At 40.4% G+C, this 17,274-nt stretch overlaps 1 protein-coding gene across 1 annotated transcript; it reads left to right on the top strand.

Moving 5' to 3' along the window:
• Positions 1 to 13,201: 13,201 nt before the first annotated feature.
• Positions 13,202 to 16,401, top strand: LOC136231384 (PI-PLC X domain-containing protein At5g67130-like). Its single transcript, XM_066020736.1, has 9 exons — positions 13,202 to 13,387; positions 13,493 to 13,576; positions 13,679 to 13,801; positions 13,921 to 14,058; positions 14,597 to 14,695; positions 14,789 to 15,092; positions 15,188 to 15,411; positions 15,514 to 15,600; positions 15,943 to 16,401. The coding sequence occupies exons 1-9, from the start codon at positions 13,364 to 13,366 to the stop codon at positions 16,135 to 16,137; spliced, it is 1,278 nt and encodes a 425-aa protein (XP_065876808.1). The 5' UTR covers positions 13,202 to 13,363; the 3' UTR covers positions 16,138 to 16,401.
• Positions 16,402 to 17,274: the final 873 nt, after the last annotated feature.

Below are 17,274 nucleotides of genomic sequence, written 5' to 3'. Positions count from 1 at the left end.
CCCTGACCTCGATTTCGCACCGTTCGATGAAAATTACGTTCGCGAGGTGTCTCATGAGGTTGATGAGATGGTTGATGAAGTTTCAACCAGCTCTCCTTGGTCTGATTCCCATCCCGCCGATTTTCTCCATCTGGCGAATACAACTGATGAGGGTCTAGATTTTGACCCTAAGAAGTTGATTCCACCACCTGTCCCAACTCCCCGTTTATTACCAAAAAAGGACAGGTTGGGAAGCCTAGTTTGCCGCGAGACGATTGATGACTTGCGGGAGCAGTATCCTTGGCTCCAAGGTCTGGAAACCATCATTTCCGGGGAGAATAGAGGGCCGGGCGACTACCCAAAGGGGTATTTTACCATTTTTGTCGCCCAGATTATCTGCGGTTTCACGTATCCGCTGGCAGATGAGATTGCTTCCATCCTTGGTGGTTATGGAATCGCACCCGAACAACTGCATCCCAACGGATGGGCCGACTTAACCTTGGATAAATTTTTGGCGGATTGTGTGGAGGTTCCCCTCTCGCTCAAGATTTTCTCTAATCTTCATCATTTCAAGAGTTCGGGGGAGTACTTTACTTTCATCCGACAGAGCGGTTACTACGGCTTTGATGAGAAGTCGAACAAAATCCGCGAGTGGGATAAGTCCTATTTCTTCATTAAGTTCCATGAAGGGAATCCAAACTTTCTTCGCTGCTGGGGCCGACCCAATGTAAAGAGTTTGAACTTTGGTTACCCCAGCAAGGACGAATCCGATATTATAAAGTTCTTGAAGAGCACTCCTCCTTTTGTATGGACATATGATCAGGCATTCCATATGCTAAGAAGCCGAGTAGCGATTGCCTACCGTGAGGGAGATCGTGTTGTCTATATCCCTTATCGCGTTTTTGTACAAGGTACTATTAACTTATTTCCAAGTTGATGATTTCTTTTAACCCTTTGCAGGGGTGATCCTTTATCTCAACTCGCTGCAGATCGGGAAGCGAAAGCCCTGGCGAGAAGGAAGAAGCGGATGGCGGGAACATCTTCTGTTGCAGGGGCGAATTCTCCTATGGGGGCGACTCCTTCTGTTGAGGCGGCTTCCCCCCCCAATTGCTTCCGTTTCATGTTTCTGAGGAGCTTCCCTTAAATAGGAAGCGGAAGAGTAATGTGGATGTGGAGTCTTCTCGCCCTAGGAAGAAGAATACCTCCGTATCCTTGACTGTCGGTGGTACATCTACGTCCACTCCATCCAAAGCTAAGGGCGGTCCCCCATTTCATGAGGTATCATAATTTATTCGCTCTTCTTGCGTTATTTATTTTCTCTTGTCAATTTTCGCTGTTCTCCTGACCCTTCTCCTTGTGTATCCATAGCCAATTCCTGATATCAGCGGATGGTGGACCAGAACCTTTGGTAAAGCCGTGAGCTTTTCCTGTAGGGACATTGTTTCTTCCATATGCAATGTCCTTGGGCGACTTCCCTCCGCTTCTCGTGTGCGCGAACAGGTGCCGCTTCCGACTGCCATGGAGGGGATTGAGAAGCGAGCTATAGAGGTATATTGCTTTCCACTTATGTTCTATCCTTCAAACGCATGTCTCTATTCGCTCTTTTTATTCGCGTATCGTCTTATATGCAGATTATCAATTTCGCGGAGGGTGCTCTCTGCAGGGATGCTGAACGAGCTAGAGAGTTGGAAAGCCTTGGTACTGAATTGGCGACTCAGAAGTCGCTTTTTGATGATGTCCAAGGCAAAGTAAAGGTCCTTGAAGGTGCTTGTCAGAAGGCTATGAGCGAGAAGGAGGAAGCTCTCAAATCCCTCCAGGCTAAGTCCGATGAGCTTCAGAAAGTCATTGATGATCTGAATTCGTCCAAGGAAGCCTTGGAGATGCAAAAGAGGAGGGCCGAGGAGATCACAACTGAAGATGGTGCTCGCATCTATTGGTATGGAGAGCGGATTCATGCGGCTTATGAGCATGGACATCCAGATCATGTACTTAATCGCCCCAAGGTTCCCATTCCTGAAAAGGATTTAGCTGATAAATGGGACAAGTTGGAGGCCGAGGATGCTGATATGGATGAGGTACTTCTCCTGGATTGGCAGAGTTTTCATGATTCTCTAATTAGCTGTGAGATCCCAAATCAGAACGTAGAAGGAGGGGCACCACAAGATGTTTCTCACGTTGAACAAGATGTTTCTCGCTCTGATGCGGTTACTGATTTGATTGATGGGGATTCGCTTGAAGCAGGTCATCCCACAGGAGAAGATGAAGGAGCCGCTGAAGGCGAAGGGGGCAATAGAGGCGAAGGAGAAGAAACTGTAGTATAATTTTATTTATATCCGAACTGTTGTATGTAACAAACTGCCAGTATATATATCAACCGAGCGACCTTGCCGCCGCTTTAATGCCGGTTATTTTCGTATGTGACCCTTGCCTCTTGCCGACTTCATACTTGTAATTTTTCGTAGTTAGTTTTGTTTTCATTAGGGTGGCCAGACCCTTTTCGCAATTTTTTGAGTACTCGTTTATTCGCTTAATTTTATGCCTTATAATTTTTCTTTCAAAAATAATCATAAGGTTAATCATAAGGTTTTGCGAATGATGCGTAATCATGCATCCGCCTTTCTTTAATAGGCAACACATTTATGTGTGCTTAAGATTAAACATAAGGTTTTGCGAATGATGCAACAATTGAATATCTTTATTGATAAAGAAAAAAGACTTCTTGTTACATGGGTATACAAACTGTGCGGGATCAAAGCCTCATTAAAACCTTTTATCAGAAAACCCAGTGGGAAAAACTCATAAAAGGAAAAAGAGTACTCGTCATTTCCCTGAACTACTCGGCCTGTTTATATAGGCGTAGATTCTCTAGATTCCAGGTGCGCAGGAGCTTTTTTTCGCTCATTTCTTCTATTTCAAAAGTCGATGGTCCCAGCTTCTTGGATACCCTGTAAGGCCCGAGCCAGTTGACGCCTAATTTGCCTTTGCCTTCTCTGGATTGTATTTTATCCGCTTTTTTCAAGACCAAGTCGCTCTCGTTGATTATCACCTTTCGCACCCTTCTGTCATGATACTTCTTGATTCTATTGCGGTACACTGCCATTTGCATGTAAGCTTTTTCTCTTCGTTCTTCTACAGAATCCAATGCATCTCTAATGTTGATAGGATTTTGGGTGTCACAATAATAAATTATCCGATCTGTAGGCGACTTGATTTCAACAGGCAGGACTGCTTCGGCTCCATAAACCAGCGAGAAAGGTGTTTCGCCTGTTGCTGCCTTTACAGAAGTTCTGTATGCCCATAGCATATGAGGTATCTCATCCGCCCAACATGTTTTTTTATCGCCTAGCCGCTTCTTGATTCCCTGAATCATGGCCCTGTTGGTAACCTCTGTCATACCATTCGATTGGGGATGATTTACAGAAGAAAAATGATTTTTGATCCCCATGCTTTCGCAATATGCTTTGAATTTTACACAGTTGAACTGGGTGCCATTATCAGTTATAAGCGTTTGTGGGATTCCAAACCGCATGATAATGTTCTCTCGTAAGAACTCGATCATTCGCTCAGGTGTTTGAGCGGTTACTGCCTCTGCTTCTACCCATTTGCTGAAGTGGTCGACTGCGACTATCAAGTACTTCCTTTTCTTTGTCGTTTCTGGGAACGGGCCCACTATATCGATCCCCCATGTTGCGAATGGCCACGCCATCATTATAGTGACTTGTTCGGCTCCGGGAACATGCTTTTCATTCGCATGGATTTGACAGCTGTGACATTCCGCTACCATCTTCTGGGAATCCTCCACCACCTTTGGCCAATAATATCCCATCAACTTGACTTTTCTTGCCAACGCCGCAGATGCTTCATGTGCGCCACAAATTCCTTCATGGAGTTCTCACAGTACATAGTCTCCTTCATTGCGGCTAATACATTTCAACCATGGACATGTATATGATTTCCGGTATAAAGTTCCATCTCGAATTGAGTATCTCGCTGACTGCCCAATTAGTTTTCTGGCTAAGCTTTTATCAACCGGCAAATCTCCATGTTCCAGATATTGGCGGATGGGCATCCGCCAATCTTCATCATCTTCCAGCTCTTCGATGACCATAATCTGATCGACTTTGAATGCTGGTGCTGACCTTATTTCCAAATTGCATGCTTTTTGACTCCATGGTTCTCTACTCGCCGCTGCTTTTGCCAACTCGTCAGCCTTTGTGTTCTGGCCTCTCGGAACATGCACCATTTCCCAGACGACTCCCTTGTTTGTTAACTCCTGCGTCAGTCTGCCGACCACCTGATGGTACTTGACCAGATCCTCCTGTTTCACCAGATAATTTTTTGTGATCTGATTTATCATGAGTTTAGAATCGCTGTAGATGACCACTCTTTCTGGCGTAAGTTCATTAAGCAACTTCAATCCGCATATCATTGCTTCATACTCCGCGGCATTATTGGTAGTTTCGAATGTTAACTTTGCCGCATAGTACAGGCGAATAACATCTGGTCCCTTAATGACGACTCCCAATCTAGCTCCATCTGTGGACAATGCCCCATTTGTGAACATACTCCATTCTTCTTTTTGTGCTTTTGGACATTCGTCTTCATCCCACGTGAACTCATTCACGAAATCGGCAAGTACTTGACTTTTTAGAGCTGGTCTTTCTTCATAGCGAATATCGAACTCTCCCAACTGAATTGACCACTCCATTAATCGGCCGGATGCGTCAGGTTTCTGTAGTACCTTTCGCATTGGAATTCCAGTTCTCACAATGATAATATGCGCCTGAAAGTATGGCTTTAACCTAGCCATCGTGGTTATCACCGCGAGGGCCATTTTGTCTAACCTTGAATACCGAAGTTCTGCGTCTTTCAAGACTTTGCTCACATAGTACACTGGATATTGTTGCCCCTCTTCTTCTCGCACCATCACCGTGCATATCGCCATACTGGTGACGGATACGTAAAGAAATAAATCTTCTCCATCCTCTGGCCTGCTCATTAAGGGTGGATAGCATAGTAATCGCTTTATCCCCTCAAATGCTTCTTGACAATCCGGCGTCCATTCAAAGGACTTAGATTTTTTGATGGCATTGTAGAAAGGTAGACATCTCCTAGCTGAGCATGATATGAATCGCCCTAATGCCACCAACCGCCCGTTCAGTCTCTGTACTTCTCTTATGTTCCTCGGTGTCTTCATCTCCATCACTGCTTTAACCTTCTCAGGATTCACCTCAACTCCTTTGCCGCTAACAATGAAACCCAAGAACTTTCCTGCTCTTGCTCCAAACGTGCATTTCTCTGGGTTCAATTTGAGGCCATATTTGATCAGTACTTCCAGGATTTCTTTAATATCCTGCGGGTGGTCTTGCATCTTCTTGCTTTTAATGATCATGTCATCTACATAAATCGAGAAGTTCTCGCCTGATTTGTCTGAAAATATCTTGTTCATCATCCGTTGATATGTTGCTCCCGCATTTTTCAGTCCAAAGGGCATCACCTTGAAGCAATAAGTCGCCTGATGAGTTATGAACGACGTCTTGATCTCATCCGCCTTCTCCATTGGTATCTGGTGGTAACTGGATTTCACGTCGGTGAACGATAAAGCTTCAAATCCCGCAGTCCCATCTACCAATATATCAATGTTAGGTAGCGGATACATATCCTTCGGACAAGCTTTATTCAGATCTTTGAAGTCGACGCACATTCTGTACGTTCCATTTGGCTTTTTGACTAGCACCACATTGGCTAGCCACTCCGGATAGGTGACTTCTCGAATTGCATCTGATTCTAGCAAATCCGCCACTGCTTTTTCAATCGCCTTCTGCCGTTCTGGAGCATGTCCTCTTTTTTTCTGTCGCACTGGGGTTGCACCTTTGTCCACATTCAAACGATGGGTTGCTATATCTGGACTTATCCCCTTCAGCACTTCATTCGGAGCGGCGAATGCCGACTCGCATTGGATCAACACCTCGGTAATGGCTTTCTTCGTTTCCTCTGGAAGTCTTGTCGCTATCCGTACGTTCTTATCATTTGAGATGGCGAATAGTTCTGTTTCTCCTAACACTTCAGCCGGCAACTTCTCATCAACTTTATCCTCTCCATCTGGCTTCGGTTCAAGTGACAATGTATAAGCTTGTTGAGATATAAGTTGATCCCCTTCAACAATGACTCGCCCTTGGTGTGTTGGCAAATGCAATGTCAAATGCTTCATTGAGATGAGCGACTCCATTTCCGACAAGAACGGACGCCCCAGAATTATGTTGTAGGCCAATGGGAGATCAACAATTACGAATTCTAGATCACCTCGCCATTTTATATTCTTGTCGCCCATTTCTGTCTCCAACACCACCTGTCCACTGGTTTGAGATGATTGACCTCCAAAACCAGTTACATCCATGAACGTATGTTCCACTCGCTCGTCGTTAATTCCCAACTTGTTGAATGCAGTTCGAGTAATGACATTGCAAGAACTGCCTGTATCAATAAGGACCCGCTTAACGTCCCATCCTTCAATGGCCATCGTAATCACCAAAGCATCCGCATGCGGCTCCGTGATTCGCGCAAATGAGTAATTGAGGGCATCCCCCCTACGCGTGTTGCTTTTTCGCTGTTCACGGTGAGCCCTTTTTGTTGGAGGCTCATAGATCCCGCCTGCTATCATGTTAATCACCCCTTTTTTCTGCTTTTTTTCTGGCCTTGCTTCTACCTCATGCGGGAGCGTTGCTTTCTCATCAATCGTTTCTTTTCTAATGAATTGACTCGGTTTGCCCCTCTCAATCAGCTTTTCAATCTCCCTCTTCAATTCATAGCAATCGTTCGTGTCATGGCCGTTCAATCTGTGGAACCTGCAATATTTGTTAGGATATCGCCCCAAATTGGTTCGACCTTTCGCCTCAGGAAACTGCACATCCTTTTTCAGAGGGTTTTTCTCAATCCAAAGTAACACCTCATGACGAGTCGTGTTCAATGGTGTTTGATATCCCCCCCCCCCTTTAAAGGAACGATCGCTTTTTCGAACCAGATTACCCTTAGAATATGCTTGGCCTTGATGGCGGCGATTGTCCGAGGTGGATCTAGCCGCATCTCTTTCTCGCCGGGTTTGAGCTCTATGCTCCCTGTTAACATCGTCCACTTCCATAAATTCTTTTGCTATCTTCATGAGTTCAGCCACTGTGCGTGGTTTATTGCGGATGATTTCCTCCCGCATGCTCCAATCTGTGGTTCCATCCGCCATGATGTTGCGAATGCTCATGATATCTGGGTTCTGTAACCGCACCAGAATATCATTGAATGCGACTACAAATTCCCTTAGGGAATTATAGTTTCTCTGTTTGATCTCCTTCAGCTGCCTATCCGTCACATCCGCTGCTTTACAGCCCACGAACTTTGCACAGAAATCACGACTGTATTGATTCCAGTTATGAATAGATTTAGTTGGTAGGGACCGAAACCAATCGGATGCTGCTCCTCCCAAAGTGGTCGAGAACAATCGACAAATTATGCTTTCGCTTGCTCCTGCAACATCCATCAACTCTCTATAGTTTCTGACATGCGCCTCAGGGTCAGAATTTGGATCCCCATAATATTTAGGTATCGCCGGTGCTTTTATTCTGTGATCTGGAATAAATTCTCGCAATGATGGGGCAAAAGGCGAATCACTCTGCACCGCTGCTCTTGCCCTAGGTGTGTATCCCATCCGCTCCATCATGCTTCGCAGTTGATCTTCCAATTCAATATTGGGTTCCCGCCGAACTTCTTCCATCCGTTGCTGATGAATTCTGGGTGACGTCCACCCGCCATACTGTGTCGTCATTTGTTCTCGTCGTGGGGCTAACCGCTGTCCAGTTATAGGATCAAAGTTCCAAGTATGCTCCCGCCCAGACATATTCCCTCCAGACGTCATCAACCCTGAATGTCCGTGGTCAAAGGGTTCCGTTTGTCGTAGCGGAAGAATTCCTTGCATTCCTGGCATTGGTTGGGATGACTGCCAGGTCGGATGGATCGTCATAATAGGATCTTGGTGTGAGTAGTGGTCTGGATGGCTATGTGGTGTCATGCGACTACTCTGACTCATCCGATTTGGCTCTCGAGATGGCTGTGGAAGCGTAGATATGGCAGGAATAGTTGGTTGTTGTGTGGAGATGACAACAGGTTCTTGAGGGGCAGCCGTTACGGCGGTATTGTGTTCAGCGATTGCAGTTAACAAACTAATCATTCGATCCCCAGCCGCTTGGCTCATATTCGAAGCCAAGACCTGTCCTGCCATTTGTACAAAATCGCTATTAGACATCTCCATCTCAGTTTGCACTTGGACCTCCAATAAGGGACTCAACTGCCCTGAAGGATTCGACGAGCTGGGTACCACAGGCTGTGTACTCGCAGGCTGCCATGGACCTCTTGAGTTCGTACTAGCTGATCTGGTTGTAACTCCGGCCGTTCATGATGGTTCTGACATGTTCTTAGGGTACCTTTAACCAAATGTTGGTAAAAAAGGTCCACGTTCACCGCACCAATGATAACTTGCTAGATTCGATTTGATGATCTTCGCCGCGGTTACCTGCAAAACAGAACCGGAGACAGGATCTCCGGGAAAACTCTCCGACGATCAAGTCAGTTTTATGGGAAGGTTGGTAAATTGATACTGGTATTGTGGGGAAAAGATGTCAACGTACCTCCCCATTTGCTTCTATGTCCTTTTTATAAGTGTTCCTAGGTAACCGCCGGGGGCGGTTACTCTTTCCAGGCCACGTCCCTTACGTGGCTACAAACGTGGTCTCGTTTGTTTTGAGTGGGAGGTTTAATGCTCCATTTAGGATTTCGGGGCGGTTACTCGTTTTACCCGCTTCCTTTATTCGGAGCCCATTTGATCTTGAACCATGGGCCTAAGTATAGATTGGGCCCGTGTTTATGATTCGGCCCGGTTTGGTTTCACGGATCATCAAATGGCTTTGAACCGTAGAAATCTCTCTAGATCGGAGCAGACTTCTACCTTAATCAAATTAGTATTTTATATCCGATAAGCCGCACTAACGATCATGTCATCCATAAAAACTAATTCTTTCAAGTGTTCAACAAAGTTGCTATATAAATATGATTGTATAAAACGTTTTAATAAAAACACCAATTTATCATTTTGAAAATCATTTTGTCAGAACAATATCAAAATAATCAACAGGAAGAATGTATTGAATAAAATAAATATATCATTAGTGAATTGTGAATCTTCACAAGTTAACAGAGAGGAAGAAACATGGATAGCATTTTAACAAAAACTTTGAGATCCAGGTTGTCAATCTTTCCCTCAAACTCCGTAGGTTTGTCAGACCTCTTTGCGCTTCAGCCGTTAGTTCTTCTCGCTGAATCTTCGGAATAGAGACTGGTCAGTCCACTACCAGAATGAAAACTTGTCTCTGATCAACCTTTGAAACTAAACTAATACTACTGTGTTTATAACTAATCTAATAACAACTTGTGTACAGCAAGTTTGCTTTTACAGAAATGTAAACTAATCTGACTCATTTCTGAGTCAGAGTTTCTTCAACATAACAACTCTCTAATTTCTCTAACTATTTTCCAACTTAACCAACATTGATTTCTTGAAATGAATCACTTATTTATAGTTGATGAAGGGTTGTAAATGAAGGGTCATGTCCGCTGGTGAAGGGTCGCTTTTATCCAAACGAACAGACGCGTTTTTTGGAATTAAACATGTGAAATCTGTGTAGAATTCTTCGCTGTCTCATATGAGATTTCGAGAATCTCAGTCGCGACAGGGGGCGCAGAAAAAGACTGAAAACTTCAAATTTGGTGTTTGAGATTTAGCATGTCGCGACTGAGATTCTGAAAATCTCAGTCGCGACAGGGATGTTTTCCCTTGTCTCTCGGCTGCTTCTCGTCTCTTTGAGTCGGTCTTCTGACTTATACGTATTCTTGTCACGTAATTTAGGTTTTTCCCTCGTTTTAGCTCCATTTTTAGCTCCTATTTGGATTTAACCAAATAATTAAGTACCTTGCATCAAAGAAGTAAATAAAGACGTAAAAGTACTCTAAATGAATATAATTAGCACGATTTCAATGTAAATTTAATGTATTTATATATGATATTTTAGGTATATTTTGGGCTTAACAGATATCATCGGAGTCATATAGCATAGTAGAGGAACTCGGATGTACGTGCAAAATCAACGTAATCCTAAGCAAGAACATAAGCTGAGAGAAAACACTTTAGCCACCAAAATTGTGTGAATTGATTGAACTACCTATGGTGAGGTGTTTTACTTAGCTATCCCCTTAAGCTCGTTTAATTGAACATGTGTCCTTTTTCTTAAACATATGACCTGTGATAATTGAAATGCGGCTTTTGGATATCGTGTCTCTACTTTGTATTTCCGAATGCATGTAATTACAGATGCTCGAAATTGTGTCAAGCACCTAGTCAAACCAGGAGGTTTTCTAGCTTGCTTGTGATTGCGGGTTTAGTTTTTTAGTTTACTTGGGGACAAGTAAAGTTTTAAGTGCGAGGAGGTTTGATAGGGGTCAAAAAACCCTATCTTTGGGTACGGTTTTAGGACGGTTTTTAGCGTTATTTCATGAATAAGCGAGCAATTCTCGCATTTATATGCCTTTGTGTGAGTTAGTTAGAAATTGGAAATGTTTTATTAACTTTTCGTTGTTTAGGCTCGTTTTCTGGTAATTTCAGGCAAATATGGCCAAAATAACATGTACGTCAGATTTCCATTATCTTTTATAGCTAATTGATCCGCCAAAAGTCGCACCAAATGGAGTTTTACTTAAAATGAGCGATTGGCGGGTCAATTTAGCCTTTGGACTAATGTTGTTTGGAGTTTCGTGTATGTGCAGGAATGAATTCGGGTGAAAAACACGTGTTGGGAAATTCGACAGTTACGCGCGGGCGTTCTGGGCATTGCCGCATGACGAACTGGCCTATGTAGGCCAGCTCACCGGGCAGGCCTCCAGGGGCCTGCTCGGGCGAGCTAGAGGCCAGCTCGGCGAGCTGACCTGCGGGAATCAGTCAAAAGACTGATTCCCGACCCCACGAAGTCCCGATCGGCCCCACGTCTTTCCACCTGCAAAAGGACACGACTTAGGTCAGAAATAGGGCCCGAACCGCGTCTATAAATAGAACTTTTCAATTGTAAATTAGATATCTTTCATTATTGTAATTTTCTTAGCTTTCCCCCTTGAAAAATCCTCTCCACCTCCTCCATCTCCTTCAACCTCCATTGAAGAACTTTCGAAGCTCCATCCACCGAGGATTATTCAAGGTTCGTCCTTAAGACCTAGGAAGCCGGCTGCAGAGTAGACAGGTTCCCTGAAAGGGATTTTCGTATCACCTTTTATCTTTCCTTGTTTGTACTCTTTGATACAGTCTATGAATCCTAGGCTAATTGTATCCTGTGACAATACTCTTCGCCTTTAATAATATCTTAGCTCTTATTTTGTTCTATGATTATTTATTTAATCTTTGTCTTACGCTTTATTCAATTGGTTTAACTCATTCAAAAGCCCCAAAATCTAGTAGGCACATATTGTGAGCTGAATCTGACCTAGTCAGAGCCTAGGAGATTGACGACCTCTTAGTTGATTAAGCCCAAATTGCTGAGCCTTAGACCTAGTTTCTGCCTTACATGGGAATCACACACTAGAGACTTCAGGAGGGTAAGTAGGGTTAATCGCCTTGAATACAAGTGACTTAGATTAGGTTTTTAATCTGTTGACCTAATAACCTAACTTCATTATTATCGCTCACACCATGTTCCTTCAGGGAATTGCATTAGTGAAAGATCACCTAGGAGTAGTTTAACTTAATTAGGAGTAGAATAACTTAGTTAGGAGTAGAATAACTTAGTTCGAATTAGTATAACTTAGCTAGAAGTAGAATAATTCAACTAGGAGTAGGTTAACTTAATCAAAACAAACTCAAAACCCACACAGCCTAGATAACACCTGAAACCAAGTAGCTCGATACTTGTAGTAAATAAATCCTGTGGATTCGATACCTGGACTTTCCAGATTTTATTACTTGATAACGACGGGGTACACTTATCCCTTAGTGAGCCTTCTTCAACGGAAGGGTTAATAGATATAAGATAATATAACTAAATTAATGATAAATTGATAATTGATAACTAAATTAATAAGATAATTAATATTGTAACAGTATCATAAAATATTAATTGTTTTAGTATAATAACATAATTGAACAGTTATTTACCTTAGGAATCTTAATAATCAGATAATTGCTTCAAAAAAAATAATCAGATAATCAATATAGCTAGTAATGATTACTAAATTTAATGAATTTTAAATTCGGTCGATTTGATTAATTTGGTTATTTTATCATAAAAACCGAACTGATCGATATTACCGATATAATATTTAAGATCGAAACCAAACCTAATAGATCGAAAAACCAAATCGAAAAACCGAAATTCATCGGTTCGGTCGGTTATTTCGGTCCGGTTTGGTTTTTTAACACCCCTAGGTTCAACTGTTAACTAATAGATGTTGTTGTTGCTGTTAGCTGTTTGCGGTTGTAGTAAGCTGTTTGTTGTTGTTGTAGTGTCCAGAGAAAATCGGTTAGGTTCGTTTTTATTTTAGGTGTTATTCGGTTATTTTGGTTCGGTTCAGTTCGGTTTTCAGACCGAACCGATCGTTGAATACTCCTAGTTGAACCAAACAGGCTCTTAATACACCTATATTGTGAATTGATTTATAAAATGGCCTAATACATCCATATATAAAAGATAAATGGCTCAATGTATTTAAATGAAAAATCGAGGACTTAATGTACCAAATAATAAAAAATCAGAGATTTAATGTGTCTAAATAAAAGATCGAGGGCTTAATCCACCAAACAATGAAATATCAGAAGTGTAAGATGTTTTTTGCCTTGTTTATATTAGTCATAATCTTTAATGGCTTTTTTTCTATTTTTTATAGTTTTTTCCCAAAACTTAGTGGATCATATCTTAAACATAGCTATACGTATACTTCCATACTATATTTTATATTTTTTTTTTTTTGAATCATAATTTTCTTATTTAAAGAAATATTAGTATTTCATAAAAAAAAAAAAAACAATAACGTAAGAAAAATACATGTGGAATTTTCTTTTACTATATAATAATAACAAAAATTTAAAAGTAAACTAACAACCGCCAAGTACGACAAAAATGTAACACCTAAACGAACTGCCTCTCTTTCTCTATCTCTCGCGTGGCTATGGTTGTTCTTTTTGGCGTGCGCCGTTCACATTTTCAAGCCAACAAAAGCCATCCTATAAGTATCGCTTCAATTTTGAAAAGCCTTATTTCTGCTGCCTCCCTCTTCCTCTCCCTCTCAAAGTTTCTCCCAAATCCCAATGTATGGAAATCCGGAAATGAAGGTATGCGTAATCTATCTATCTATCTATCTTCCTCATCGCAATTTCTATTTGTTCAAATCCAGAAACCATTGTACAAAATGTTGCTTCTTCTCTTCTGTTTTGCAGGGATTCAATACTTCCCGCAATCTCTCTATTCACCTTCTGTTCATTGCATTTTGTCTCTTCGTTGCCGGTTGTTCCAGTCTCAAGGTTTGTTAAATCCCTCTCCCTCCCTCTGCTTTTCACATTTTAATTATCAATTCATCTATTGTCGTTTTTGAATATTTCAATTGCGGTTTCGCAATCGAACAGTTGGGAGAGACGTGCTCATCAGCTCAAACCTGTGATGCTGGATTGCGATGCGAAAGTTGCGCTGCTAATGGAAATACCCGACCTAGATGCGTCCGTACCCGTCCATTGAGCCCGACATCGAAGGTTTGCCATTGAGATTTTTCGATTATCTAGCAATTTGTTTTTGCGTATTTGATGTTTGATGAAATTACCAAAAGCAAATGAAGGCAGAGCAGGTGTATTGATTATTGTTAGTTGGTTAGGTGAAAGGTCTGCCATTCAACAAGTATTCATGGCTCACAACTCACAACTCATTTGGAATTACGAATTTTAAACCCAGCACCGGTTCGACTCTGCTAGCTCCTACAAACCAAGAAGACTCTGTTACCAGTCAACTTAATGTAAGATCAGAGTATATTTCTGCAGTTTGAGTTTTTTTTTTTTTAATGTTTCAAATTTTAGGATGAAATTAGATTTGCTTATTTTTTAGTTATTTCATGCATGACGTTTTTTGCAGCATTTCTTTTTTGTACAAGCTGATCAGAAACTAATTATCTATGTCAAATTAAAAATTGGTCAAAGAGCATGCAAATGGGCATATAAACTTTGATTATACTATAAGTTTGACATTTATATTATACATTTAAAATTTCTATACTTTTTTCGCAAAAAGAAAAGTTCGCCCATATCACAGGCACTTTTCTAATAATGCACAAAAGAAACTTTCAACATTCTTCATCTCCATGTGAATAGTAAAAGTTCAGAAAGTCCCTTCTAAATTTTGATATATGTAAAGGATTTTCGGTGGGTTTTTTTGTCCTTGGTGGCGAGTCTTTAAAATTTGATCAATTTTTTCTTTTCTCTTTTAATTTTTGTCATAATTGCTATAATATTTAGCTGGCTTATTGATATAGTTACATGAATTGTATATCCTTGTAGAATGGGGTTCGAGGACTTATGCTGGATATGTATGACTTCAAGAATGATATCTGGCTATGTCACTCTATTGCCGGAAGATGTTTCGACTTCACGGCATTTGTAAGTCCATTTGATATAGGCTATATAACTCTTACAATGATTTGATATGATTGAAACATTGACAATGCATCAACTTTTCTGGACTTCCTTCAGCAACCAGCCATCAATGTGCTAAGAGAGGTTGATGCTTTTTTGTCTGCAAACCCCTCAGAGATTGTTACTATTTTTGTTGAGGATTATGTTAACACCCCGCAAGGCTTAATCGGGGTTTTTAATGCTGCTGGTCTGAACAAATACTGGTTCCCTGTATCAAAAATGCCTAAAAATGGTGAAGACTGGCCAATAGTGGATGATATGGTACAGCTGAATCAGCGCTTGGTAGTCTTCACTTCAAAAGCAAGTAAAGAGGCCTCTGAGGGTATTGCATTTAATTGGAAATATGTTATAGAAAATAAATGTGAGTTTTCTTTCAGCATTATTTTACCATTTTGCAGAAGAATTATACTTGGTTAAGAGCGAGCAGCATATTTTGATCTTTGGTTCAAATTGCAGATGGAAATAATGGGACAATACCGGGATCATGTCCAAATAGGGCTGAATCAGCTCCAATGAACACAAAAACTATATCACTAATTCTTCAAAACTATTTTCTAACTAATCCAAATGAATCTGTATCCTGTATGGACAACTCAGCTCCATTGATTAGCATGACCAACACTTGCTATGAAGCTGCTGGGAAACGGTGGCCAAACTTCATTGCTGTTGATTTTTATCAGGTACTTGCTTCATATTATCCCATAGCTCAATCATAAAAACAAAATTGGGGAATTTCTTGTCTATTAATCTTTTCTTTACTGTTATTGGATCCGTCTTCGCAGTTGAGTGACGGTGGAGGTGCCCCAGAAGCTGTGGATCGAGTGAACGGTCAACTTACTTGTGGATGTGAAAATATTGCCTATTGCAGGGTACGTGACAACAGCATCGCGCCTATTAATAAAAATTCGTTCTCGCTTTTAGAATTTCTCATTTTTCCAAAATTAGGGATAAAAACGATATCTTTAATCATTATTGTTAAAATTCAGTCTCTCATTAACGGCATAGTCAGATATGCTTCACACGGCCTGCTAAATGACGTGTTTGACATGTCATGTAGCTTATACACGCATCATTTAACAATTCTCGTGATGTATGAATTGAGTTCATCTAGTGATGCTAAATGTCTAAACTTCAACCAAGTCTCTCAATTTTATTTTGCTAACATATAAATTAAGTTCATCTAGTGATGCTCATTTGTTATTGAGTAACAGGAAAATGCCACAAGAGGTACATGTGATGTCCCGCAGCTTGCACCCCCTCCGCCTGGTGCTCTTCCAACCGCACCACCTCCCGCTCCTGGGAATTCCAGTGATACCAGCAACGGTGCCCATTCTCGTACCCGACCGGTCCAACTAAAGTGGTCTCTGGGGACATTTTTCACCATATTTATTCTATCATGCCTGTAGATCTTCATCAGAGTATTTAATATATGAAATCCGGCTTGTCTATATTGTGGCATTGAGAGTTCCATTCCAGCTTTCAGAGATTGATTTAGAGATGCTGTCTGTATTATATAATTGCTATGTAATGTGTTTGTAGGTCAATTTACATATAAATGATATATTATATGTACAGATGGAAAAGTATAAGTAAATTCCTCGTTCATTTCTTATATTCTCCATTAATTAATTTATAATTCTTTATAATAAAGTTCCCAGACTAAGTGATTATCCAGATGTAAAGATTAAGAACTGAATATTCTTTAACAACCATTTAATGAAAAAAATTAAAAGTTAAACAGAATCTTATTCCATAACACCAAGTGCATTGTCTGATTCCTTATAGAAGAAAGAATAATATTTTAAATATAATATGCATGTTCGAAATAGCTATCATTGATTTTAATAGTATTCAGAACTTTTTCACTGGCAAAAAAAGTTAAATATTAAATAAACTTAAATACTTGAAAGGATTTATTAAATAAAAAAATAAATGCATAGTAATTCAACAAACAATTTGTCTAGAAAGTTTGGACTTGTTTGTTTTAAATGAATTTCAGAAATCTAGAGTTGATTGGTATATGGTTACTTTTCATCTACAATTTCTTAATAAGAATTCTATGAAATCAAAGAGGTAAGGCACAAATACCCGACACGTCGGAGCAATTTTATCTTTAATGTTTAAAATGATGTAATAATATTTCTAAAGTTAGTAGTCAAGAGCAATTTTACCCCTAGTAATATTGAGTCAATTTGAGAAATAATTCATCAAACTGTCTTCTCAATCATAAATCTTGTCATCATATGTGCGTCATTTTATCATTTTTCAGTAACATCACAAATATATGTATACACATGGAAAAAAATTATATTGTGTTCTATACGAGTTAGACAAAAAAAAATCCAATATTTCGTCATATTTAGAAGTATATTAATATCTAATTCTATTATGAAAGTATAAAAAAACGTAACCATCTTTTTGAACCAACGAATAATATACAAAAACATAATATTTGTGTTTTTAATAATGTCTTAGATAGGTCCAACTTGTTAATATTATTGGGAAAATTGCTCTTGACCATCAGTATTAGAGATAAAATTGTT

The sequence above is a fragment of the Euphorbia lathyris genome, chromosome 5, assembly GCF_963576675.1.
Source record: "Euphorbia lathyris chromosome 5, ddEupLath1.1, whole genome shotgun sequence".
NCBI classification, from domain to species: Eukaryota; Viridiplantae; Streptophyta; class Magnoliopsida; order Malpighiales; family Euphorbiaceae; genus Euphorbia; species Euphorbia lathyris.
Note: the sequence above shows the minus strand (reverse complement) of the source record. Positions and strands in the feature narration are given on the sequence as shown.